Below are 25162 nucleotides of genomic sequence, written 5' to 3' on the forward strand. Positions count from 1 at the left end.
CTCCACCGACACACCAGAGTGTGAGCCAGGTCCAGTGGGTCATCTATGGGTCATAAAGGTCAACGGGACTCTGGTCTAGACATATGGAGAGGCCAGTCTGAGATAGGAGTCTGGCCAGAAATCTATCAAAAGATGGGCTTAAATGCTGCAGGGTGGAGGTGGGGGGAATTTTACTTAGACATTAGCAAGAATCCCCTTCACTAAAGGTTGACGAACTTACTGGAATAAATGCAGAAGGGAAGCTTTCCTGGCTCTTTCAAACTGTAAACCGCTAATCACTGTGGGATGCTTTGAAGCAGCGCTCTGACCCAGAGGCCAGAGTTCTTGCCCGTGCTTAGCCACTAACTCGCTGTGTGACCTTGGGTAGTTTCCCTCTTTGTATGCTTCCTCATTTTTGAAAGGTCCCATTGAAGCTGAGGTTCTGCGACTCCGAGAATCCAGGGTACTGCGTGGTTGGCTTCTCCGTCCGCCCCCACCACCCCCAGTTCCTCCCGCCCCCAGCAAACCGGTGGACGCCAGCCAAGAGGTCCCTTTAAAGGCTCAAGTCCCGCCCCTGATGCTCTTTCGGGCCTTTGATTGGTGGCTGAGGGATGGGGCGGGGCCCTGCACGGCTTTGCTGGGCTCAGGGGCGGGTCCTGGGCCGGGTCGGCCCCCGCCCCCTTTGTTCGCGCTGCGGCGGGAGGTGGTGGCCAGGGTGGGAGGTGTGTGAGCGCGTGTGCCGCGCCGTGGGGAGCGGCGGGTCGCGCTGCCGGCTGTCAGCTAGCTCCGCGCCGCCGCCCGATGGCTCCAGGAGGTGTGCTGGACCGACCCCGGGGGGCCGGCAGTGGGTAAGCCCCTCTGCCTGTCGCCCGCGAGCATGACACCTCCAGCCTCGGCGACAGCCTTCGCCAGCAGTGCCCGCGCTCCCGCCTCCGGCAGCCGCAGCCGCTGCCTTGGGCATTGGCCCCCGGACCCCCGCCTTTGATCCACGCCCAGACCCTAGCGTCAGAAGACCATGGCTGGCCAGGGGGACTGCTGCGTCAAGGTGGCGGTCAGGTAGGGACCGACAGCCGGGAAAGGGAGCGTGATCGGAGGGTGCTCGGGCTTTGTCTCGGGTGGGCTCGGAGCTAGGGGCACGGACATCGCTGGAGCTGGAGCCCGCACTCCCGGAGGAGGGGCCGGCCTGGAGGGCGCCGCGCGCTGACCCGGCTGCCGCAGGGGAGCGGCGGCCGGGCGGACTGCTGGAAGGTGGCTTTGTTTGGGTGGTTAATTTCGGGCCCCTCTTGGGAGCCCTTAATGATCAGAATATCGAATAAACAAGGAAATCCGGTATTTCACACCCAGCCCTGGCCCAGGCCGGGCGTCTGTGTGTTTCCTCTTCGCCTCCCCACGAGGCTGCTGTCTCATAGCGGGATATTGGAGGGGACGTTTTTTTCACCCTCATCTACCCGGTCAGCCAATTAGTTCTATGCTCGTGGTCCAGCTAGCCAAGGCAGCACACCCTGCCGGAGCTCGTTCTGCAGAGATCAGTTGCCTTCCGTGGGGAGTCAAGGGAAAGAACCCTGCAGGGCCTGCCCCAAAAGGAGATGGGGCAAGTGGAGGGGGATTTAGGTGTATTTGAGGTGCTACCTTTGAGAGATCAGGAGGGTGTGACCTGGCCCATCTTCTGGCACTCAGATGAAATTGAGCAGGGGAGGGTTGTCATAGATTTTTCTGGGATTCCATTCCTGACAGCTCTAGGACTAGAAGTGATCTGACAGAAATTAGGCTGGGAGAGGACATGGCTGGGTAGGTTCTGTTGGGAGGGGCACAGAGAGGTACAGGGACAGGAAATACTGCAAAGTTGAACCATCTGTGTTCTTTGTGCTGGGTGGAGATGCTTTACACCACACTGCCTCACCCTGTTTTTATTTGGGGGTTTTCTCTTTGAGAAGGGTGTATTGGGAGGGTACCAATCTGGGACTTCACCAAGGCAGGGATGTACAGAGGCTTTGCCCCAACCTTCCTTGTATGATGGGGGGAGGGGAGGGTTCAGGTCTAGGGTGGGTTCCTGAGACAGGTCTCCAGATCCCCTGGGTCAGAGATGACCCAGATTCCAGGGGTCCTGGGAAGTTGCTTTTAGACAGGGCCAGAAATGGCAATGGATAAAGGTCCCACTTCCTGTTCCAGGGCAGATGCCCCTAGCCACAGGGACAGTCCTCTGCAACCTAGAGGGGAGTCATTGAGGCTGATTCCAGATCTGGGGCTGAGGGAGGGAGACTGAGACCCTGCACCCTTGCACCCCAGGCCGTACTCAGAATCACTTGAGTGCAGCCTTCCTGGCTCGGAACAGCCTGAGACAAAGAGGAGCCCTGCAGGTGCCTGGTGGGCTGACTGGGGCGGGGCCAGGCTGTCGCTGGGGCTGACATTGCAGCAGGAGCCCTTGGAGGTCGAGAGAGGGAGGTGCACGGGTGGGGGGGGTGGGAGTGAGAAATGTAAATACAGCATCTGCAGCTGATGGGGAGAGTCCGAGTGCCATAAAAGGGAAATGAAGCTCCAACCCCCATCCAGTGCGAACCAGGGCTGGGAAGGAAGGGGCTTGGGGTGCCCCTTCCACGGGGGCTTTCCTTCAGACTCCATCTTGCAAGAGAGCCAAACAAAAGCCCTCCACATCTCTTCAGGGTCCCCAGCCTGGGCTGGGGCATGGTAAGATAAGGGGCTCCCCAGGGGGAAACTCAGGGGACAGCACATTGTGTCGAGGTGCTCCCTTCACATTACCGCCACCAGAATAATCCTGGGGCCCTGTCCACAGAGAAGGGATTGTGCCTGCTCTCTGCACCATTTCTTTAGGGTGATCTTCCCAGTCAGATTGTCCTAAGTGAGGTCTCCATGCCTTGCCTTGAGTTGCTGAATTGGAAGGAAGCATGTGGGGAATCCAGCATCAAAAGAGCCAGGCTTTCAGGGGCTCCAGGAAGGTAAGGGCCCCGCCCACTCCTCCTCTCTGCCTGGGGCTCCAGCTCGGCTTGAGCGACCAGCCCGGCACACGCCAGACCTCAATGGGCAGCCGGCCGTGGAAGGCAGACAATGCCTGGACAGAACCCAGTTTCTAATCAGAGAGCTGAGGGTAGGACTGGGCCAAGGCTGGGATGGGAGGGGGAGCAGATGGTGCCAGTGACAAGCCCTTGGGGGAGTTCTTGTTTAGGATGTCCTACCTCCTGCCCCCAGAAACCACTCGTGCCACCTAAAGGACTGGGCATGGGGTTGCAGTCAAATAGAGCACTTATGAGAAGCACCAAGGATTTGGAATTGCCTGGACCTACTGCTTCCCCAGGGCTTACTACCTCCTGCCAGGTTCAGCTGTCTTTCTGACTTCCTGGAAGTCCTTTGTCCCTAACTGAAGCCTTTCTGAATTCCCATGAGAGTAACTTGTGGTGAAGCCAGGAGTCCAACTCTTTGGACAGGGAGGCCAGGATTGAGACAGAGTTGGTCTCACATGTGTGCTTAGGAGGAGAGGCCCAGGCTGTACCACCAGGTGAAGTTCCAGGCCTTGGGCTCTTGGACTCTAATCTGGGATGAGGATCAAAGCTGGCCATCTGCAAAGTGCTGCTGGGAGGGCCTGGGCTCCGGAACAACCAGAGGAGGAAATTTGCAGGACCTGGGGCTTTAGGATTAGAGGAAAAGGTCCAGGTGTGTGCAGGCCCTCAAAGCCCTACCCCATTGCCTCCCCAGCTAGGTGGAGTCTGGCCCATCTGCTCCTGAACTGGGGCTAGTCAGCTTTATACCAAGAGATTCCCAGGACAGTCCCTCAGGCCTGCCCTCTGATCCCTTTATCCATTAATCCCCTTGTACTGTAAGGACTCTCAGCTTCCTGGGCTGGACTGGAACTGGCCTTTACCTGGGGGTGGGGAAGGAGGATGTGCAGCACAGCTAGAGAGAGGTGAGGGCTGAGCTGCAACCTACCTCCAGCTGCAGAAATACAGGCCTGACAAATGTTAAGAAATGCAAGTTGGCGAAGTCGAAATTGGGGAAGGAAGCCAAGTCACATGGGGAGTTTATTTAAGACCCTTTCAAGCCCAGCTCTGAGCCCCCACCATGAGGGGAGCCCTTGGTGTTGCCTCACCCCCTCCTGCTTATCTCTGCCTGGCTTCCCTAAGCTTCCTTCCTTTAGTCTGCTGGGGAGGGGGAGGTGCCTTGGCCTGTCCCACATCCATCCGTTGACACTACAGGGTTGAACAGGGTAGGGAGGGGATTAAAGGGAGCACCAGTTGGGGACCTAAGGGACAGCCTTAGACTGGACCCCTGTCCTCTCCCATTTGGGTTCTCTAGCTGCTATAATTTCCCTAGTTCCGGACTACTCTGAAATCTTAGTCAGTGACTGTCTAAATATTCAATCAAGATCATTGTGGGATTTGGAGAGAAAGAGAGTGAAGAGGTCTGAAGAAACGGTGTGGGGGTGGGCGCGTGGGTGCCTTCAAGGTCCCAAAGCCATTCAGAGCCAATTGATACCAACTGCATCTCATGCTTTCCAGTTTGCAGATCTGGGAAACTGAGGCCCAGACAGGACCTCTGAGAGTTATGCGGTGACCTGAGAATCTTGGTGGTGGCCTCCTGCTGCATTAACAGGGCTTACATCATCACAAGGAAGTGGAGTATAGTAACCACAGGCCCGAAACCTCCCCTCCTCCACCACCCAGCCAGTGTGCTTGATTGGATCTCAGCTTTTGAAAACCCCAGGGTGGGGCTGAGGCTGGGGCCCCTGGAGGTGACTATGGTGACACATGCCTGGCACCCTTATAGCTCAGAGAGCAAAGGGCAGGATTGGAGCCAACGCAATGCATCTGCTGGACAGGTCATGGGTCCCCTTCCCTGATTATCCTTCTGGGCCTCAGTTTTACTCACTGAGGAATGGGAAGACCTGGTTTGTTCTGATTTGTTCATTTGTGCAAAGCATTTGAATGAAATAGAAGGCATATAATTGTTGGAAGGAACAAAATACAGATCGACTCCTGCAGAGTCAAATATGAATAAATTGTTTAAAAAATAAGCCCTAACTTAGAGCATACCTAAGAAGTATCTCCCTAGTTTTAAGCAGTAGTGAATTATTGGGTAAAGTGAATCCATCTATATATTTATTTAGAGCAGAAAGCATGCTGTGGTGGAAAAGAGAGTGAACTAGGAAGTGGCTTAGCACTATGATTTATTGAACACTTACTTTGTGCCGGGCTATGCCTGTGTTATCCCATTACACCCATAGATGAGTGAACACATCGGTAAATGCAGGAGGCTGGATCTGAACCCAGAGCACTCCCCTTTGCAAGCAAAGGGCTCCTCAGACTGCTCTAAGCCACCTCCAGTCCAGCTGCTAATTGACTCAGTGCTCTGGTCTTTGCTTCAGTTTCTTTAAACGCTTTACACCTGAACACAGTTGCCCCAGAGGAGAACTTGGGAGAAGTGCTCAGTGCTGTGCAGCTGTGTGGCAAGGGATTTGCCTCATGGGGTTGCTCGGCATGGGCTGCCCATCACCACCATGGCCCTAGTTCCTAAATCCTTGTGGTTTCCTTTTGGTTGGGGGAGCGCCTGCCTCCCCATTCTCTTGGCACTCTCTAGAGGAGGAGGTTCTGGGGCTGCCAAGTCTCATGCTGCCACCCTCCCTGCAGCCAAAGGTCAGAACCTCAGGTGTCCGGGGCTTCCTGGCCTCTCATTTTACTTCTGGATAGCCTTGCAGTTGAGGGCATTAAGGAGGAAAGCCCAGTCCTCCTGCCCCTCCCCCTAGAACAGCTGGAGGGAGCACTTCTTGGGAGGGAGAGGGGCTAGGACAGATCTACACCCCCCATCCTATGGAGGGGGGAGAGGGGAGGCTCTGGCAGGGGGAGGGGGCAGTGTAGCCCCAAAGAGACATGGAAAGGGGGGCATGCCTTGGTCCCTGTCCCCAGATGCTTCAGTCCCTGTACCTCTGACTTCTCGGTGAAAGTCCACTATCACAGCTGATGGTGGAGCTGCCTGTCAGTCCTTTCTCTGGGCTGGGCTAGGCTGACCTGAGGCTGAGGGAAGGTGTACCCAGAGCGCCTGCTGTGCGCAAGCGGGCAGTGGGGGCGGGGACTAGGCCAGTGTGGCTCCCCGCCCTCCACAGCCAGCCAGCCAGCCGCCTGTTGCTCTGCATTCCTCAGCAGGGGAGCGTCCCCAGGGTCCAGTCCCCACTGAGCTGTCCCCCAGATGCAGATGCCGTCACAGCTCTGGGCTCTGGGCTAAGCCAAACTGCAGCGTCTCCAGGGAGGTCATGGGAAACCCCTGCCAGATGCCCCATGGTGGGGGTGGGACTGCAGGAACACAGCTGAGTGGCACTTCCCTGAGCTGGGCTTGCCCTTCCCAGGCCCCAGAGACAGAGGAGTCAGTCCATGGCTCAGGAAGCTCCTGGTGCTGCCCTCAGCCTGGTCTGCGCACAGGGCGGACTGCGGGTACATCCAGCTCAGGACGGGGACTGGCCCTTTCTCTCAGCCTCTCTGCATCCCGCTCACTGCTGCTGACACCACATCCTGTCTTCTGGCTGAATCCTCCGCAGCGCCTGGTTTCAGCCTCTCTGGGGAGTACTCCCAATGCCCTGGAGGGCCATGGACAGGAAGACCTTCCCCCATTGCCTCATACTGTACACCCCTCCGGTTGGCATTACTCAGGAGGCCAGGACTCTGGGATGAACTGAGGAGTGTGGTCAAGCACACCCCTGAGGAGGGGGTGTGCTGAGAGTTCTGAACCCCATGTGTTGGGCTGACACCCAACCTCCTCTAGATTTTCTTTGAGCGGCACTACCTCCCCATGCTCTCAAGACCATGCTCAGGAGCAAAAGTGGGGCAGAAAGGGTTGACAGACCCCTTTCACTAGGACTGCCAGGGCCTCATAAACTCATGCCCTTTGGCCCCACTATACAAAACCTTCTTGTGTCGGGGTTCAGAGTCAGCCTCAGTCTTTACCCTGAGGGCAGCTGCAGGAGGGCTGGGCTGTGGCAAGTCTGAGAGGCTAGGAGAAGGTCCAGCAGGAGGGCAACAAGACCCTCAGGCTGTCACAGGGCTCTGGTGGCTCTGCCCCTTAGGACTGAGCTCTCCCCACCACTTTCCCAGTGCAGCTAAAGGGATCAGGGCCCCAAAGTGGATCTTGCTGCCCTGACTGATAGATACCTGGCCTCTGTGGGAAGGTGCCTTGTCTGGGCTCAGTCAGCGAAGGCCCCCCTGGTGTCTTGGAGCCAGACTCCCCAGAGAGAGTCGGGCTTTTGCTTCCAGCCGCCTTCCCCAGAACTGGCAGGCTGCCACGGGGAGGAGAAGGAGGCGGAGGAGGAGAGGGTGCTCTGGAAAGCAGGGTGCGGACGTCCTCTTTCTGCTGCCGAGGAGTGCTGCCTTGCTCTGGCAGAGAAGCAGGCTCCATGATTCCCAGGTCCCAGGCCTCGGCTTCCTTAACGACAAAATGGGGAAATGCTTTCCCAACAGGCCGCTCGTGGCACTGCTGGCAGCTGTTGGTGAGATCAGCCTGGGAGATTCTCTGAGGGGATCGGTTTTCTCCAGTCCGACCTCTCTGCTGCCCTGGTGCAGAGACGCTTGGGGGATGCAGCAGAACTGGGCAAGGGCAGGATTGGTTGGAATTCCATCTCCACCATTACGAATTGTGTGACTCTCAGTTGTTAAATCTCACCTTCTGAGCCTCCCCAGATGGGGCATATATCCCTTGCTTCCCAGGATTGTCACAACACATTTCCTCTGTTCATGTGCATAAATGGACTGGGTACCTAGATTTTCAACCGATAGAAGATACTGTCCTTATCAGATGAGGCCTGGGAGACAGAGGATGCATGGAGGAAGAGACTCCTGACTCCTCAGGCTTCCCTGTCCAGGTTTAACAATTGTTGCAGGCAGGAAGCTCTTTTTGCTAGTTTATCTAAATCCCTTCTGCTGCAGCTAAGTTCCCCTTTGATCTTGCCCTGTCACTGATGAGGAAGAGCTGGCCCCTGGCAGGTTACAACATGGCAGAGTGACCCAGTGTGCTGGCAAATGAAAGATCATGGGGTTCTTCTCTGTGTCCCTCCTCTATCTCTGTCCCCAGACACATACACACAGACGTGCACACACATTTCCACCTTGGAGGATCCAACACTTGACTGCCCCTCAGCCCCTGCCATCTTGGTTGAAGCCAGGTGTGCTGATTCTGGACTGGACATGAGGAGGGAAGTGGTGGCATCTGGGGCAACTTTACTTTTCCCCTCAGGCTTTGGTGCATCATGCCCAGAGACTGACTAGCCTCCAGGGGCTCCATTTCAGGATTCCAGAAGGGCATTAGGGATCCTGCTGGAACAAAGAGCAGATAAGCTTTTAGCCCCCTGAAGCTTTTTTGGGAGGATCTAGTCATGTTGGTGGTTATGGTCATTTGAGAGACGAGGCTAGTCCATGTTTCCTGTTCTGAAAGTCCTTGAGGTAGGGCCTGGGGAGAAGGTGTCCCTCAGCCTGGAAGTCCCCAAGTCCAAATTACACACAGGTAGGCAGCTGCATGCATGATAAGTCTCCTAGACGCCTCTAGATGGCTCTTCAGGGCTGAGGGCTAATAAAGGTGATAAATAATAATAATAAAGAAGAAGAAATAATAAAGAAGACCTTGTTCCTTATTAGCTATTGAGCTTGAGCCAAGTTACTTAATTTCTCTGAGTCCTCATTTGTAAATTAGAGGCAAAAATGTCAACTTTAGAATTAAATGGTATTTGATGACCTGACGGGAACAGCATCCTAAACAGTGCCCAGCAAGAGGCAGCGGGCTTCCTGAGGACTGGTGGGTAGCACACAGCAAAGATGAATCAGGAGTCACAGACTGTGCACTATCTTTGTAAGAATTTTCTAGAATTCTGGAACAGTTCATAGTTATCTTAATGTCACATTCTGTTACTTCTCCTTAGTGAGAAATAAGACCCTTCAAGTTCAAAGAACTGGGGGCCCTTAGGGGCCTCAGGATAAGATTTGGGGGGAAGGTCAGTTAGAACAAGGGAGCGGCCCTAGCCAACTGGGTGGGACTGATTTCATCTAAGAAACTAAACTAACTCCTGGGAGCCCAAGGTCACTGGGAGGAGTTCCTGGGAGGGATGATTGGCCAGTTTTGCGTGATGTCACTAAGGAGGGCTGGAGGTGAGGCTGGGCAGTCCCCATCCTCCCCCTCCTATTCGGTGCGCTGGGTGTGGGGCTCCAGGCACGTGCCCGGATGTGCCCAGTTGTTACCTCTGCAGAGGAAGTTTTCTATCCTTGGCAGTCTCTCAGCATCCACCCGCCCCCGGCCTGCCTCCTCCCTGTCTCCTCTGCCCTGTCCTCCAGGCTCCCCGAAGAGCCGGGGAACCGCTGAGCTCAGCTCTTCCCGCAGCCCTGGGCCGCGGCTCGCAGCCTTTGTCCCCGCCGGGGGCGGGCCCGGGAGGAGGGGGCTCCCAGCCGCCCGCGCGTCCGTCGCCTCCTTTGCTCGATTCTCCGGGGGTGGGGGACCACTTCCCACAGCACACCAGCCCCTGCTCAATTGTGAGCGGAGGAAGCTCGGCGACCTCGTCGCGGGTGCCAGATCCTGCCTCTGAAAAGCTCCGGGCCCTTTCTCCTCGCTCTCGACGGCTCTCACCCGCCGCTCGGCCTGCGGGTTGCCAAGTGGCAAATAGGCAGGCTCTGTTCTGGGGGACTCCGGCGTTCTGAGCAGGGCAGCCCCGCCCGCCAGCCCTCCCTCCTCGCAGGACCTTCAGAAGGAATGGGGGAAGCGGGAAGGGTGGGACTTGGGGGTGACATGGCCCTGGGGGGGGTATTCAGGAGGCCTTGGGCAGAAATGTCACAGGATCTTTGGGTCATATACCTTTACGGACCAAGAAACGGGCAGCAGGCCTGAGGGTCACAGTTTGGCAATTTGAGGTTTTTTGTTTCTGTATAAATTTATCTTGATCTCTTAGGGTTTGTTTGATTCCTTTGCCTGCGTACACTTTGTGCTTAAGTCATGGCTCTGTCCATAGCTCCTAGGGCCCGTGGTGTCGCCAGGAGACACCCCTGACCCCTCCCCATGCACCGGAGTTAAGTGGCTCCCATCCCCGCCACCTGCTTTAAGGGGAACTCTCTTATCTGGGGCAGAATGGGTCACTGCCACATTGACAGCAGCCCACAGAAGTGATCTCACTCACACTGGGACCAGGAGAAGAGGCTGCAGGGCGGGAGCAATGGAGTTCCTAGAAAGTTAAAACTGGGAAGACCAGAGTGATGTGCCACAGAGGTCAGAGACTGGACAAGGACCAGCCCTCCAGGTTTGATTTCTCCCCTAAGCAGGGTGTGGTGAGGAATGCCCCTGGACAGTGAGCCCTGCCCACTGCCCCGCCTGCACCGTTGTGGATGATCATGGAGGACTCCCGCCTCTGATGGTGCTGGGGAGAAATTTCTCCAGTGATCTGGGGATTGAGAGTTTTTTGGGTAGGATGCTGCCAGAGAAGTCCAGGAGCATTCGTAGTTAGCTAGAGGCAGGAACGGGGCCCCACTTTACTGTATGTACTGGGCATGCGACTTGACCACTTCGAGTCTCTTCTTTCCTTTCTGAAAAACGGATATTGAAACCCCTACCTAATAGCATCACTAAAGTAAGGTAATCCGAGGGACTGCATTGCCCAGCACTAGCACACAGGCCGCATCCAGGAAATCTTCATCCTCCCTTGCTTTCATCCATAGCTACTCATTCAGTCCTTCCTGGGACTGACACTCTCTCCCTCTTCCAGTCAGTTGCTTTTGGAATTCGTAGTCATCCAGAACCAATGTACTCTATCTCCCAGCTGGTACCTGTTTTTCTGGGTGACACTGCTCAGCCACCTGTGCCCTAGCAAAGTACCTGGTGCTTAGAATGGGCCAGCATGGGGTTATATTGCTCTCTGTGACCACAGAGAACCCCACATCAGGATGTGCTGGGCCATCAAAGGGTCCCAGGGTGAAAACCAACTAATCCTACAAGTCTTGAACCCTAAAACCCTGGAATGTCCTGGTCTGCATGCTCCCTCCCAGACTGCTCTTCTGCTGACTCTCTCTTTCCTGGGAGGCAGGCTCCCTGGGTGGTCTGGGACTAGTTGCTGAAGGAGAGGCTGCCCCTCTCACTGAAGGGCTCTGACAGCGGGGCTGCTGCTCCCCCTTGCCTGCTCCCACTGTCTCTAGGGATGCTGATTCGATTTGCTCCAATCGCCAGTGTTGCCATCTGCCTGCAGTAATTAAATGGTATTTGAACTGGATCCAGAAATCCCATCGCAGGCAGCCACGTGTTGGGAAGGGTGTCTTCAGGAGCTTGTTCTTACCCACACAGCTCGAGAGTCCTCAGAGGCTGCTTGGGCCAGAACCTTGCTTCACCTGGGAATATCCAGATGTCCTGGGAGGAAATGCCCTGGTCTTAGGTCCCACAGGCCCAGGACTGAGGTCCTATCTGATAGCCTGTGCAGTGCCTTATCTCTCTGTCTGAGGTCGTTGCCTGCACCCTCCCTGAGTGTGAGACTTTCCCATGGCCCTCTAAGCCCTGGTCCTTATAGACAGTATAGTGCAGGAGCATCACAGGGGAAGGGCATGTGGACATACTGTGCCTGAGCTCATACTGGCTCCTTACTGTCTGTGTCTCTGGATGACACCATCCCAGATTCCTCATCCATAAATGGGGTTGTCATGAGTTAGTATGTTTCAGTGTGCAGATGCTGCTTAGCACACAGTGAGAACTCAGTGTGTGATCTGCCATTATTAATTTAGAAGTAGAAGTCAAAGGTAGGAGTCTTGCTGACCCTGAAGTCTGTTGCAGGGCAGGGTTCTGGCCTGCAGGTCCAGAGAGGATGAGCAAAAACTGGGCACAGTGGCACATGCCTGTAAACCCAACTGCTTAGGAAGCTGAGGCAGGAGGATTGCAAGTTCAAGGCCAGCCTTAGCAACTTAGCAAGGCCCTAAGCAACTTAGTGAAGCCCTTTCTCAAAATAAAAAGTAAAAAGGGCTGGGGTTGTGGCTCAGTGGATAAGTGCCCCTGGTCTTGATTCCTGATACAACAAAACAAAAAGACCAGAAGACAAGCAGGAACCAGCTTCTGGTCAGAAACCAATTCAGGTGGGAGACTGAGAAGCCAGTTTCTCACTTCATCTTTGCCTAGGACAGCTAGATAAGGATAGCAACTTCCTTGGGCTTCCATTCCTTTCTGGGGAGAGCTATTCACCATGAGGACCTGTTCACACCTCAGAGAAAACACTTCTAAAGAAAGCCCAGACACTCACATGTGGGGGAAATAACTGCCCCCTCCCCACCCAGGGAATTTTCCCACCTCCCCAGTCCACACCTTTAAAGCCAAGTGCAGGTAACAGTTTCAGGTGAGCACCTTCCTGGGCTGCAGTTCTGAGTGTGCATGGGGGCTGGGCCCAGGACAGGAACAGGAGGCAGCTTGGAGGCCCTCGGCTGTGTGGCTCGGCGCCTCTGGGCCCTGGGTGGGTGCTGGCCTGGTCCCTCTCATTCTTTTCTTTTCTTGGTAAATGTTGGCTTAGGGATAGGGAGCTTGACAAGCAGCTCATTGTGAGTGCCCAGCCAACAGGGCTGGCTTCTGTGAGCCCATGGGCATTAGAGCCTAAACCCCCCTTCACTTTAGGGTGTTTGGGAGATGCTTTCTGCCAGGCTCTTCACACGCATGCTCGCTGACTCATGCTTGGTTGCCATGGGGATCTCGTCATGGTAATGGCTGCTTGGAAGAGGGAAGAAGGGATAACTGATGGAGACAGTCTGCCCATGACTGACTCCCCACTCAGTCCTTGATGCCACTTACTGTCCTCTATATGAGGGAGTCTGCCAGGATCTGCGATATGGGCCCACCCTGTGGCTGGCCTGGTGTCCTTTCTAGAGGTGCCTGCCCTTTGCAGGAAACATTAAACTTGGCCTGAGATGCCACATTATGCTTTGTCTGGCCCCTCAGCTCCTGGAGGGAGCCAGACCTGGTGACTGTGGATGTCCACCAGGCTCTGGCATCTGGGAAGGGGGCTGTTGGGCTGGAGGAGACCCCTACAGCCCCCACTGGCCTTGGCAGAGACTCGGGCCCCCTTCAGAACTGGGCCCTGACTTGGAATGTGACCCAGAGGCCTGTCGCTCGATTCCCTGCCCTGGCCTTGAGCTTTGCTTCCCCAGAAGGAGACAAGTGTTCTTGCTTAGAAAGGTGTTGATCTTCGAGGTCCCCAGTCCAGCCAGGACTGTGTGCTTTCTTTTCTTTTTCTGTCCCCCTCCTTTTTTTTTGGGGGGGGGATGGGAATTAGGGATCGATCCCAGGGGTGCTTTACCACTGAATTACATCCCTAGTCCTTTTTATTTTTTATTTTTTTTATTTTGAGGTGGGGTCTCACTAAATTGCTGAGGGTCTTGCTAACATAGCTGAGGCTGACCTCAAACTCAAATCCTCCTGCCTCAGCCTCCTGTGTTGCTGGGATTACAGGAATGCACCACCACATCTGGCAGGACTATGTGTGTTCATGTCACACAAACCCGGGTTTGGCTCCATCACTTGCCATTATACAACCTTGGACAAGTCATCTGAACTTTCTTCGCCTTAGTTTTCTCATGTGTAAAATCAGGCAAATAATAGATACTTCACGGGTTTATAATGAAAAATACATTGATTAATTTATATAAAATATTTTAAAGACAGATTCAATATATACTGAGTGCTCAATAAATGTTAGCAACAGCTAATTGGGGGATGATACTTTTATTACTATGTTACCAAAGCTGTCCTCTGTGCGCTCCTCCCCTCCCTTCCACTCCACCCGCTGGGAAGGGGGAGCCGGGCAGGTAATGTGAGGGAGGAGGGCCTGACCCTGGGCTCTTCTGTCCTGGGCAGGATCCGGCCCCAGCTCTCGAAAGAGAAGATTGAGGGCTGTCACATCTGTACGTCCGTCACCCCAGGGGAGCCCCAGGTCCTCCTGGGGAAGGACAAGGCCTTCACCTATGACTTTGTCTTTGACCTGGACACCTGGCAAGAACAGATCTATTCGACCTGTGTGAACAAGCTCATCGAGGGCTGCTTCGAGGGCTATAATGCCACAGTGCTGGCCTATGGGCAGGTAAGCCACTGCCACTCCCAATAGTGGTCACCCCAATGTTGGTCTCCCCTCATCTGGTGGGGAAGACAGCCCCACCTTCAGAGCAATCGAGACACAACTGTGGTTTTGTCTATTGTCTGAGGATGTGGCTGGGCCGCTGGTTAGCAGGAGGGCTGGGAACAGTGACTTCCGTGCTGGTGCCTCCAGAGGGTGCTGGGTAACACCCCTTCCATCTCTGCCAACGCAGACCGGGGCCGGGAAGACGTACACTATGGGCACTGGCTTCGACACGGTGACGTCAGAGGAGGAGCAGGGCATCATCCCCCGGGCCATCGCACACCTCTTCGGGGGCATCGCCGAGCGCAAGCGCCGGGCACAGGAGCAGGGTGTGGCTGGGCCCGAGTTCAAAGTCAGCGCTCAGTTCCTGGAGGTACTGTGGCCTCACGGGGCGAGCAGGAGGGAGGCATGATAGACCACAAGAGCGTGGAGTGAAGTGCAGTGAAGAGGCCTAGGGACTCCTCCAGTGCAGTGAAGAGGCCTAGGGACTCACGGGGGCATCTCCAGCTGATGAGCTCCTTGCTGCTGGAAGTCCCCAAGGAGGGAGCCAAGGGTTGGTGGGAACCTTTGAAGGGTTTCCTACATCAGATGGTGAGAAATCAGTGTCCTGTAAGATCTCAAGCCCTGACTGATTCTAGCTCTGACACTTTTTAGCCACGCGACCTTGAGGTCGTCATTTCACACACTGAACTTCATCTGTAAAATGGGGGTGATGTCTACTTCCCTAGTGTTGGTGAGGATGACATAGAAGCATACTGCTTGCGCATGGGAACAACTTTGGTTCTTGCCTTTCCTCTGGCCTTCGCTGATTCCCTCCTCTGCCTCCAAGTGGCCTGCCTGTCCTTTTCTGAGATGCTGAGCTGCTTCCTGGCTCTGAGTCTTCTTGGACCTCCTGGCAAAATGGTCCCAAGAAATGCCTTCCTTTTGCCTCTGGTTCCTGCCTTTGTGTGGGAGGGTGTCAACCTGCAATTGTGACAGCCAGGAGCTTTCTGGGGCGAAAGAGGGGATCTCTTGGCCTTTTGACATTTGATCGGTGCTAAGCCCCAGCTCAGTAATCCCAGAAGTGGGCACTCGCTACTGTGAACAGGCCCTCTCAAAGGGTTTCTAGGAAGAAGGCAGGTGGACCTCAAGATTTCCACCAAGGGCACCAACAGGCTCCTCCTCAGGGATACGTGGTTGGGCCTCTCAGATCCTCAGCATCTAAACCCCCAAGCCAAGGAGCCCAACCCTGGGGTGTTTGCTGAGTTTAGAGTCACCCTGGGCTCTCACCCCAAAACCCTGGTGCTCTCACTGTACCCTGGTTGTCCTTTGAGGGAGGTATGTGACAGCAGTCCTGCCCACACTTCCCCACACCCCACCCACCACCCATCAGATCGGTCACTCCTTCCTGGGCACACATGGCCTCTGCTTTCCTGATTTCTTAGGGGACCCTGTATTTTAGACTGGGGGATTTTTCGTTGTCCTTCTAGACCTTTGCTTCTGATGAACTGCCTGCCTCTGTGTGTGTGTGTGTGTGTGTGTGTGTGTGCGCGCGCGCGCGCTCGTCGTGCTGCTGCTTGGGTATCCCTATTAGCTTTTCTCTCACATCTCTTTGTTTTCTTCCTTTCTCCATCCTGTTGCCATGGAGATCCACAAAGAAGAGGCTATTTTCTAGAAAATCTATGCCAAGGGGTAAACCACAAGGAGTTAAATGATGCAGTGTGTCTGTCCTAATACAGACAGACAGACACTAGAGTATCCCCGCTCCACCATCTCTCCTTCTGTTTCCTCTTCCCCTTCCTGTGAGATATTTCTATCTCTTTAAGGCCATCAAAGCCTCAGATGTCTGAGGGCTGCTGTCCCCCTCCCCCTTGCCCCCCGCTGGATTCTCCCCCATCCCCCCCAACTCCCAGTCCCAGATCCCTGCCTGTTGACCACCCCAGCCCGTCAGCAGGTGGAAGTTTCTTTGCTCCTGATTCCAATCACAGGAATCTCCTGGGCTACCATCTGAAATGGGCAGCTGCTCCTGACCAGGCCTCCTCCCCACACGGGCTCCCCAGGAGGCTGGGCCACAGTCGCCTTTCTCCACACTATCCTTCCCTCCTGAGCACAGGGCAAGGCACATCACCCCCCACCCCCAAGGGGGGTTGTCATTATATCAACCCCCAGGGACTGTGGGGATCAAGGAATGGCCCCTGGTGGTCTCTGAGCTCTGCCTCTTCCTTCCCTCATCTGGAATCGTCCCGTTTCCTCATTTCTAGTCCAGTAATGTAATAAGAGCTGCCCAATTCATGGTTAACTCTTCCTCATCTCCTCTCTAGGACCCACATCCCTTTGTGCCTTTAGGTCCTTAGCCCCCTACTAGGACTGAGAGCTGCTGGCTACTAGTTCCTCTGAGTTGAGGAACAGTGTACAACCTCAGGGTGGTTCTGCCCAGGGCCCAGCTGCCCTCCTTCCCCTGTCCAGGAGAAAGACCTAATATTCAGAACCCAAAGGGGAACGGGATTAGATAAGTTAACTCCGGAGCCTCAGTGTCCACTTCTGCAAAATGAAGGTGGTTTAGAAACAGGAGAAGACCCTTGGGGCCCTGCACCATGTACCCCGTAAACCCAGCCGCCTTTCCTCCCTGGCACAGCTCTACAACGAGGAGATCCTTGACCTGTTTGATAGCACTCGTGACCCTGATGCTCGTCACCGCCGGTCCAACATCAAGATCCACGAGGATGCCAACGGCGGCATCTATACCACAGGCGTCACGTCTCGCCTCATCAACTCCCAGGAGGAGGTGAGCATCTGCTGGAGCTTCAGGCAGGCACAGGACACCCTGAAAGGCCAGAGGCTGGTAGCACAGCCCCTTGAGTCCTCGCTTCTGCATCTGTCCCCAGCTGATCCAGTGCCTGAAGCAGGGCGCACTGTCACGTACCACAGCCAGCACCCAGATGAACGTACAGAGCTCCCGCTCTCACGCCATCTTCACCATCCACCTGTGCCAGATGCGTGTGTGTGCCCAGCCTGACCTGGTGAGGAGCCCTCTGGGACCCAGGAGCTTCTTGCTACAGGGGTGTCCCAGGGAGGACACCACCAGGAGCCCTGAACCCAAGCTAGCAAACCAGAGTTGGGGCTTCTCTGCCCTTGCTGATGTGTCCTCCTTTTTTCTTGAGCTTCGGTTACCCCGTCTATTCAGTGGGGTAATGAGACCTATATCATGTTGTGAGCACTGGCTGAGACCCAGGCCTGTGCAGGTATGTGTTTGCGCTCAGATGCCATGCTTTGCCCTGACTCTCCTGGACGGCGGTGCTGTGGGACTCTAGGCCAGGAGCGGAAGAGCCTCAAGGCGGGAGAGGGCTCTCGAGTCAGAGGCTGACTTCTACTGCAGGTGAATGAGGCGGTGACTGGGCTTCCTGAGGGCACAGCTCCTACCAATGAATACGAGACCCTCACTGCCAAGTTTCACTTTGTGGACCTGGCCGGCTCCGAGAGGCTGAAACGGACAGGGGCCACTGGTGAGCGGGCCAAGGAGGGCATCTCCATCAACTGTGGCCTGGTAGGTACATGGAGGTCCCTAGCCCAGCTCTGGCTCAGACCCTCCCAAGGCTCCGTGACTCCATGGCTGCCCGGTCTTCCTTGGGCTTCTTGCCACCTGTTGGACAGGGCACCCGTAAGCACTGATTTTAGGTCTTTGGGCCTTTATTCTCAGGCCTCACCTCTGCCCCAACTCCCAGATTCACCAGTCTATCACAGCTGCCTATAAACTTGTCCAAGGGTCTGCGGGTCGCTAGGGCCAGCAAGGCCGGTACACATGGCTTGGGACTGTGTCGTGCCAGCCGTCCCTCCCTGAGTGACTCCTGAGCACAGGTCTGTCTCCTGCAGCTGGCTTTAGGCAATGTGATCAGTGCCCTTGGGGACCAGAGCAAGAAGGTGGTACACGTGCCCTACAGGGACTCCAAGCTCACTCGGCTCCTCCAAGACTCTCTGGGGGGCAACAGGTATGATGACCAACATCCAGGAAAGGGATGGGAGAGGCAGGGAGGTTTGGGGGGAATACTGGTGTGAGGGTTGGACGCGCGATGGCCCTGGGCAGGAAGAGGCCTTCCCATCTGAGGCTGAAGATTAGGCAGGGACCTTGCAGTGCTGTGACCTTTGGCCAGTTATGCTCAGACTCATTTTCCTTGTCTACACAACAGAGAGAGATATTCCTAAAGGAAGTCATACAGCCCAAATGAGACAATAGATGGGAAATGCTAGAAAATGTAGGGGCTATGACCCACCCTTGTCTCTAAGCGGAGGACTCTGGCAACTGTCACCACCTTCCCCACCTTGTTAGCTCCTTTCACTGGGTTACCCTTCGGACGGGGAGACTCTTGGCCAGGTGGTCTAGAGACCCACATCCCAGCTTCTGCCCTCCCAAACAGCCAGGTCCTTCAGGCATTAAAGCAGTGGGGGATGGGCGGGGGCAGAGCTTCCTCATCCCTCACTCTCACCCTGACCTGACTGCACCCCCAGTCAGACCATCATGATTGCCTGCGTGAGCCCCTCAGATCGGGACTTCATGGAGACACTCAACACACTCAAATATGCCAACCGGGCCCGCAACATCAAGAACAAGGTGGTGGTGAACCAGGACAAGACAAGCCAGCAGATCAGCGCGCTGCGGGCTGAGATCGCTCGCCTTCAGATGGAGCTGATGGAATACAAAGCGGTGAGCAGGCTCCCGGGCTCTATCCGGCGCTCCTGCCGGAAGGTGGTGCCCAGCTCTGCCCTTGCCCCCTGGTTCCTCAGCATGCCTGCCACCTCCCTGTCACCTGAGGTGCCAGCCATGGGACTCAGGTCACTTCGGCAGGCAGAGCCCTCTAGGCTTTAGAATGCAAAGTCCTTGGCTTTTGTCACGTGGACACACTGCCCAGGGCAGACACCATCCAGGGTGTTTTCATGTCCGCTGAACACGCTGTGTTGGAACACATGAGAATGCTATGCTGTGACAGAGAAATTGACAGTGGAGACCAGGGCTGCAGGGGGACAGAGAGAGAGCTGGTCCTACTCACTGGGTGGACAGGGAAGGCCCCAAGAAGGAGCCCTTTGCTATAGATTTTGGAGAACAAAGGCAGTATCAGCAAGAGGAAGCAGGTAGGCTTTCTAGGGAGAGAACAGAAGCGAAGAAAATGGGTGCTTTGGAGGAAGTGTGTAATTCCATGTAACTATGGTAACTGTGCTTGAAGTCACAACTGGTGGCCCATGGCCTAAATCTGGTACACAAATGGGTTTTGGTTTGGCTTGCACATGTTTTAAAAGACTGTTTAGTCATCAACCTTTCAAAAAGTCAGGGAATTTTAACTTTTCTGGAAAAATTTCAAGTTCTAACAACACGTAGCACAAAGTTGGCTGGAATGAATGGTGGCTGCCTCTTTTAGACCAAGTCTACGGCTGTTAGCTCCAGTCTCCACCATTCCCTGTTACCTTACACCGACACTGGCTCACTTAGTTATGAAACTGCCTGGCCCAGGTAGGGTTTTGTACCTGGTAGGGTTTGTGCATAGTAGCATTTGTGGAGATAGGAAAATGAGTGACAGAAAGGTAGCACAAGGTAGGACAGTGGGAGACCTTGAACGGCTGGTTATAGAATTTGGATGTTTTGCTGTTAAGGGGACCTCTGCAAGGTTTTTGAGCACTGAGAAGCAGGAACTGTATTTTAGGGAACCAGGGGTAGGGGAGCCGGCAGTGCCGCCATGTCCTAGGAAAGGCCAGGGGAGCTGGCAGAGAGAAGAGTATTGCTACCCCTTCCCTGCCCCGTGAGATCTGGTACCTGACTCTTCCTGCCTATGCCCTTTCCCAGGGCAAGCGGGTGATTGGGGAGGATGGTGCCGAGGGCTACAGTGACCTGTTCCGGGAGAACGCCATGCTGCAGAAGGAGAACGGGGCCCTGCGGCTGCGGGTGAAGGCCATGCAGGAGGCCATCGATGCCATCAACAGCCGGGTCACCCATCTCATGAGCCAGGAGGCCAACCTGCTTCTGGCCAAGGCTGGTAAGTTGGGGTGCACCCAGGCCAGCTGGAACCTCCTCTCCCGCTCCCACGCCAGGATGTTAGGCAGCTCGGGCCAGCCGGACGGTGCACAGGCTGATCCATTTATGCACTTTTTTCAACTGATTTTAAAAACAATTCTGTACAATAAAGTAATACATGTGCATGTCCTTCTTAATCAGGCAAGTGATACATCGGTATTTTAAGCACAAGGTTCAAGTGTCCTCACCAACCCCTTCATTTCACCACGTCCTCTTTGCTTCTCTGAAGGAACCCTGGAGCAGCTTAGTATATATTTTCCCACTTCTTTCTTAGTATATTTGTTTCAAGTATAAGTATGCTTGTGTATATTCGTGTGTGTGTGCGTGCGCGCATGTAAATATATACTTCTGTATTTGAGATTATTATATTATTCTTATGACTTCCCATTTGCACTTAGCATTATGTTTTATAAATCTCTATCTTAAAACCAGACTAGCCAGGCATGGTGGCACGCACCTATAATCCCAGTGGCTTGGGAGGCTAAGGCAGGAGGATTGAGTTCAAAGCCAGCCTCAGCAACTTAGCAAGGCCCTAAGCAACTTAGCAAGACCCTGTCTCTAAATAAAATATGAGATAGGACTGTAGATATGGCTCAGTGGTTAAGTGCCCCTGGGTTCAATCCCTGGTACTAATTTTTTTAACTACTGCATGGTATTCTGCAGGTGATAATGAATAATTTATAACCAACAACCCTCTTTTGGTGGGCACTTAGATGGTTTCCAGTTGCTCCCTGTTACCAACAATGCTTCCTGTATGTGCATAGGTACAGATATTTCCCGGCTAGAGATTCCTTTATAGAAAAGGTCCATGTGCACTCCGTACTGGAAGCACAGATACTAGGTCCCTGGTCTGGGAGGGGGAGGTCCTTGCTGACACTCATCTTTATTGCATGCTCCTGCCTCCACCCTCCAGGGGATGGCAACGAGGCCATCGGTGCTCTGATCCAGAACTACATCCGGGAGATTGAGGAGCTGCGGTGAGTGAGCTCCTGAAGGTGTGAGCAGGGGGGGCCTTGGCCAGGCCAGGCTCAGGGTGATGACAGCTCACCTGGCCCCACCCCCTTGCTCTGCCCATGCAGGACAAAGCTCCTGGAGAGTGAGGCCATGAACGAATCCCTCCGTCGCAGCCTCTCACGGGCCTCATCTAGGAGCCCCTATTCCCTGGGAGCATCCCCAGCTGGGCCAGCCTTTGCGGGCAGCCCGGCCAGCTCCATGGAGGATGCCTCTGAGGTGATCCGCAGGGCCAAGCAGGACTTGGAGCGACTAAAGAAGAAGGAGGTCAGGCAGCGGAGGAAGAGGTGAGTGAAGGGCTGTCCCTTCCCTGAGAGCCCTGAGGTGGGCTCTCGCAAGTGGACCCTCCTGGAAGGCCCCTGCCCCACCTCACCCCATCCACAGGAGCTCCCCCGTGACTGTGTGGAAATCCATGGAGCAAATTTGCTCTGCCTTTTGGCAGAGACCCCACCACCACCACCTCCAGTGCTGTACTTTTCCCCCCAAGGCTAATCCAGGGCTGGAAGAAGAAAACTAGGTTCCTCGCAGAGCAGGAAGCCAGCCCTACCCCTGTGCCTCCTGGCTGGGAGCTTTCTTTATCCCACCCCTGCCACCCTCCTTGCCTGCATGCTCAAGCCAGGGTTAGTCCCCCTAATCTGGGTTCCCCTTCACTCCACAAGCAGTCCAGAGAAGGAAGCCTTCAAAAAGAGGGCAAAACTCCAACAGGAAAACAGTGAGGAGACAGACGAGAATGAGGCTGAGGAGGTGAGGACCCCCGCCACCCCTCCTAGTCACGCTTACCCCATGTCCCTACTGGGTTGGCAGGCCCCGTCAACACCTTTCTGTAGGGTGGAGGGGAGTGAGTGCCTTCATTGATCCTTGCACTTCCTAATGTCTCTGACTGGTTGCCATGGTGATTTGCATCACTCAGACCTCCATCTCATCCCAGAGGAGGCTAGATGGAGGCTTCTCCAGAAAGGCTGTGCCCAGGCGACTGGGGGAGGGGGTAGTCTTCCCTGAGGGAGGGTGCAGCCCGCCCCCAGCCCTCCTGATACACCTGAGGTGTTGGACCTGGCCTGGCCTCTGCTTCTGGGTTCCCCTCCCTGGAGGCCAGGCACGGCCCTAATTGTGCCTGGTGCCCAGGAGGAGGAAGAGCGGGACGAGAGTGGCTGTGAGGAGGAGGAAGGGCGTGAGGACGAAGACGAGGACTCGGGCAGCGAGGAGAGCCTGGTGGACTCAGACTCAGACCCCGAGGAGAAGGGTGCGGGGGCCCGGGCTGGGGGACATGAGACTCCTGTGGCCAGAGCCCAGGGTGGGCTTCCTGTCAGCACTGGGCCCAGAGAAAGTTTGCATGCCCCGGGGGTGGGGTCAGATCCGCTGGAGTCCTCTGAGTTGGTGGTTGTTGGGGACTCAGAACTCCCGACTGGGAAGCCAACAAGAACAACAACCTCAACGATAACTACACAAACACTGAGCGCTCACGATGTGCCGGCCGCTGCGCTTATTAGCTCAGTCTTTTGTGTGCCAGCTTCTTCCTGTCCTCTTTGCTTACCTTGAGTGTAGGTGCTGTTTTCCCCACATCACCACTGAGCATGCTCAGAGAGGTCCATACTCTCCCCCAGTTTGGTCCATGAGAGTATTGCACTGAATGTAAGTCTGGCTAGTGCCAAAGCCCACTCCTCTAAGTGGGGACAACTGTCCCTTTTGCTCTGTCTTGCTGCCATTTCTGGCCCATACCTCTATAAGTTGCTTTCAGTCATTTCACCCTCCTCCACCCAAGCAGGGTCCCATGTTATCTGTGACAGGCAGATGTTGACCTTTGGACGTAGCAGTAGTGGGAAGGATGTCTAAATCCACTCTCAGCTCCTGAGGCCAGGCTTGCATTTGGGGGGCTGCTCTTTAAATGTATTACCATATTTGGCAGCACTCTGCCCACTTTGGATTTACCTGCCTCTGGTCATGGCTGACCAGAAACACCCACTCCCTAGACTGGTGAGTGGTCCCCACCTGGCCTTTACCCTGTTGCTGGTCTGAGCCTGGCTCTGCACCGACCCTGCAGAGGTGAACTTCCAGGCGGACCTGGCCGACCTGACATGTGAGATCGAAATCAAGCAGAAGCTGATTGATGAGCTGGAGAACAGCCAACGGCGGCTGCAGACGCTCAAGCACCAGTACGAGGAGAAGCTGATTCTGCTGCAGAATAAGATCCGAGACACCCAGCTGGAGCGTGACCGTGTGCTGCAGAACCTCAGTGAGTCTGGGAGCCCCCTCCCCGACTGACTCCCACTTTCCCCTGAGCCCCTTCCCTGTCAGAAGCACACCCACAGCAGCTCGCTTCTTTAGGGTTTACCTGGCCTTCTACACAAGAAACTTTGGACCACAGTTAAAGTTTCTATGTCACACCCAGGTCCTCTGCATGTGTTAAGTACATCTTTTTTAAACTGACGTCTTACATATTAGGATCATTTAATCCTTTTTATTCCTTATGTACTCAGGCAGGTGAACATGACACTTCCTGGTCTTTTCTCCTGCATTTAGTTCCTGGTACCCGTTTATAAACCATCTTCTCACTTCTACTTCCTTACACTCCTTTTCTCCCAGTTCATTCCATTATTCATTTATTCATTCCTTTGTCTTATTCAGCAAGCCTTTGCTGAATGTGCTTGTGGGCAAGCATTATCCTAGATTCTAGAGATGTTGATGTGAGCAAAATCCCTGCACTCATGGAGTGCACACCCTAGCAGGGAGAGACAGATGTAAACAAAGTAGCGTGATCTTAGCATGTCAGACGGCGATAAGGATTATTTTAAAACATACATCAGGGAAGGAGGATAGGGAAGACTGGAACTAGGTTGGTCATGGGAGACCACCTGGAGAAGGTGACTGAGCAGAGGCCGGAGGGAGGTGGGATTGGGCTAGAGCAGAATGAGCGACGCTAAGGGTGTTGCAGCAAAGGGAGCAGAAGATGCAAGGCCCTGGGCAGACATGTGCCTGGCATGTTGGGGAATTGACAAGAGGCCAGAATGGCGGGAGCACAGGCCATGCTGTCTTCACATGGAAGTTGCCTTCTGCTCTGGAGATGAGGAGGTGCCGTGTGTTGAGAGAAGCATGTGAAGTGAAATTTAAAAGTGTTTTTAAAACATCACTGTGTAGAGGAACAAAAATGGAAGCTGGAGACCATTTAAAAATTGTTATAAAGTTCCCGGAAGAGATGGTCAGGAGGTGCTGAGACCTGGGCAGATCCTGGATATATTTTGAAGGTTGAGCCAAAGGTTTTGTTGATGCTTGGAGCGAGAAGGGAAGCCGGGACCTCTCAGGTGTGAGCTTCTGGACGGAAGGTGGCAGCATCTACGGACCAACGGGAGAGGTGGAAATTGGGACTTGGTTTTGTACCTGTTCGGTTTGAGGTGTCTGTTGGCAGTTCAGGAGGGAGAATCTAGGGTAAGGGATCCATTTAGTCCTGCTCCAGTTCATGTCACTCCGTCTTCTCTTGCTGACTCCTCCCCTTCCCACTAGTCCCATCTCTTTTCTCTAAGTGTGTATCATGGGTCAGAACCAAGCCAGCATGAGTGGGCTGCAGGACCCTCGTGGGAAGTTAGGGGCTCAGGTCTCACATTCGAATAGAATGTCAGCGCAGGGACCTTGGCCGTCTATAACCCTGTTCCCGTATTGTGAGGCCTTGTGCCCGAGGTCTCTCGGTGACACTAGAACCCGGGCATCCTGCCTCCCCTGTGGATGAGCCCACCTTCAGCGCGAGCGCATGGTGCCGACAGCTGCCTCTTGCTGCTGTCAGGCACCATGGAGTGCTACACAGAGGAGAAGGCCAACAAGATCAAGGCGGATTATGAGAAGAGGCTGCGGGAGATGAACCGAGACCTGCAGAAGCTGCAGGCCGCGCAGAAGGAGCACGCCCGGCTGCTCAAGAACCAGTCGCGCTATGAGCGGGAACTGAAGAAGCTGCAGGCCGAGGTGGCCGAGATGAAGAAGGCCAAGGTAGGGCCAAGGGTCTTAGGAGGAGGCCTAGGGTGACTGTGCCACATCTTCAAATCTACTTT

The 25162-nt window shown here is 54.8% G+C and overlaps 1 protein-coding gene across 5 annotated transcripts in view; it reads left to right on the forward strand.

The window, feature by feature from the left end:
* The first annotated feature begins 693 nt into the window (after positions 1-693).
* The window catches only part of Kif21b (kinesin family member 21B), a 47827-nt gene continuing 23358 nt past the window's right edge, over positions 694-25162 (forward strand). For 4 of the 5 annotated variants that reach the window (XR_007104377.1, XR_007104379.1, XM_047520990.1 and 1 more), the window contains exons 1-15: positions 694-1035; positions 13822-14044; positions 14271-14453; positions 16695-16844; positions 16945-17079; positions 17436-17603; positions 17930-18045; positions 18563-18758; positions 19890-20079; positions 21031-21094; positions 21197-21415; positions 21791-21872; positions 22251-22368; positions 23167-23358; positions 24901-25100. Coding sequence is in view for 3 of the 5 variants with exons in the window: in XM_047520990.1 (XP_047376946.1) it covers positions 995-1035; positions 13822-14044; positions 14271-14453; positions 16695-16844; positions 16945-17079; positions 17436-17603; positions 17930-18045; positions 18563-18758; positions 19890-20079; positions 21031-21094; positions 21197-21415; positions 21791-21872; positions 22251-22368; positions 23167-23358; positions 24901-25100 (2277 nt within the window). In the remaining 2 variants the exon portion in view is untranslated. Of the gene's footprint in view, positions 1036-13821; positions 14045-14270; positions 14454-16694; positions 16845-16944; positions 17080-17435; positions 17604-17929; positions 18046-18562; positions 18759-19889; positions 20080-21030; positions 21095-21196; positions 21416-21787; positions 21873-22250; positions 22369-23166; positions 23359-24900; positions 25101-25162 lie in introns of all 5 variants that reach the window. The other variant, XM_047520989.1, reaches the window with a different exon arrangement.

The sequence above is a fragment of the Sciurus carolinensis genome, chromosome 12, assembly GCF_902686445.1.
Source record: "Sciurus carolinensis chromosome 12, mSciCar1.2, whole genome shotgun sequence".
NCBI classification, from domain to species: Eukaryota; Metazoa; Chordata; class Mammalia; order Rodentia; family Sciuridae; genus Sciurus; species Sciurus carolinensis.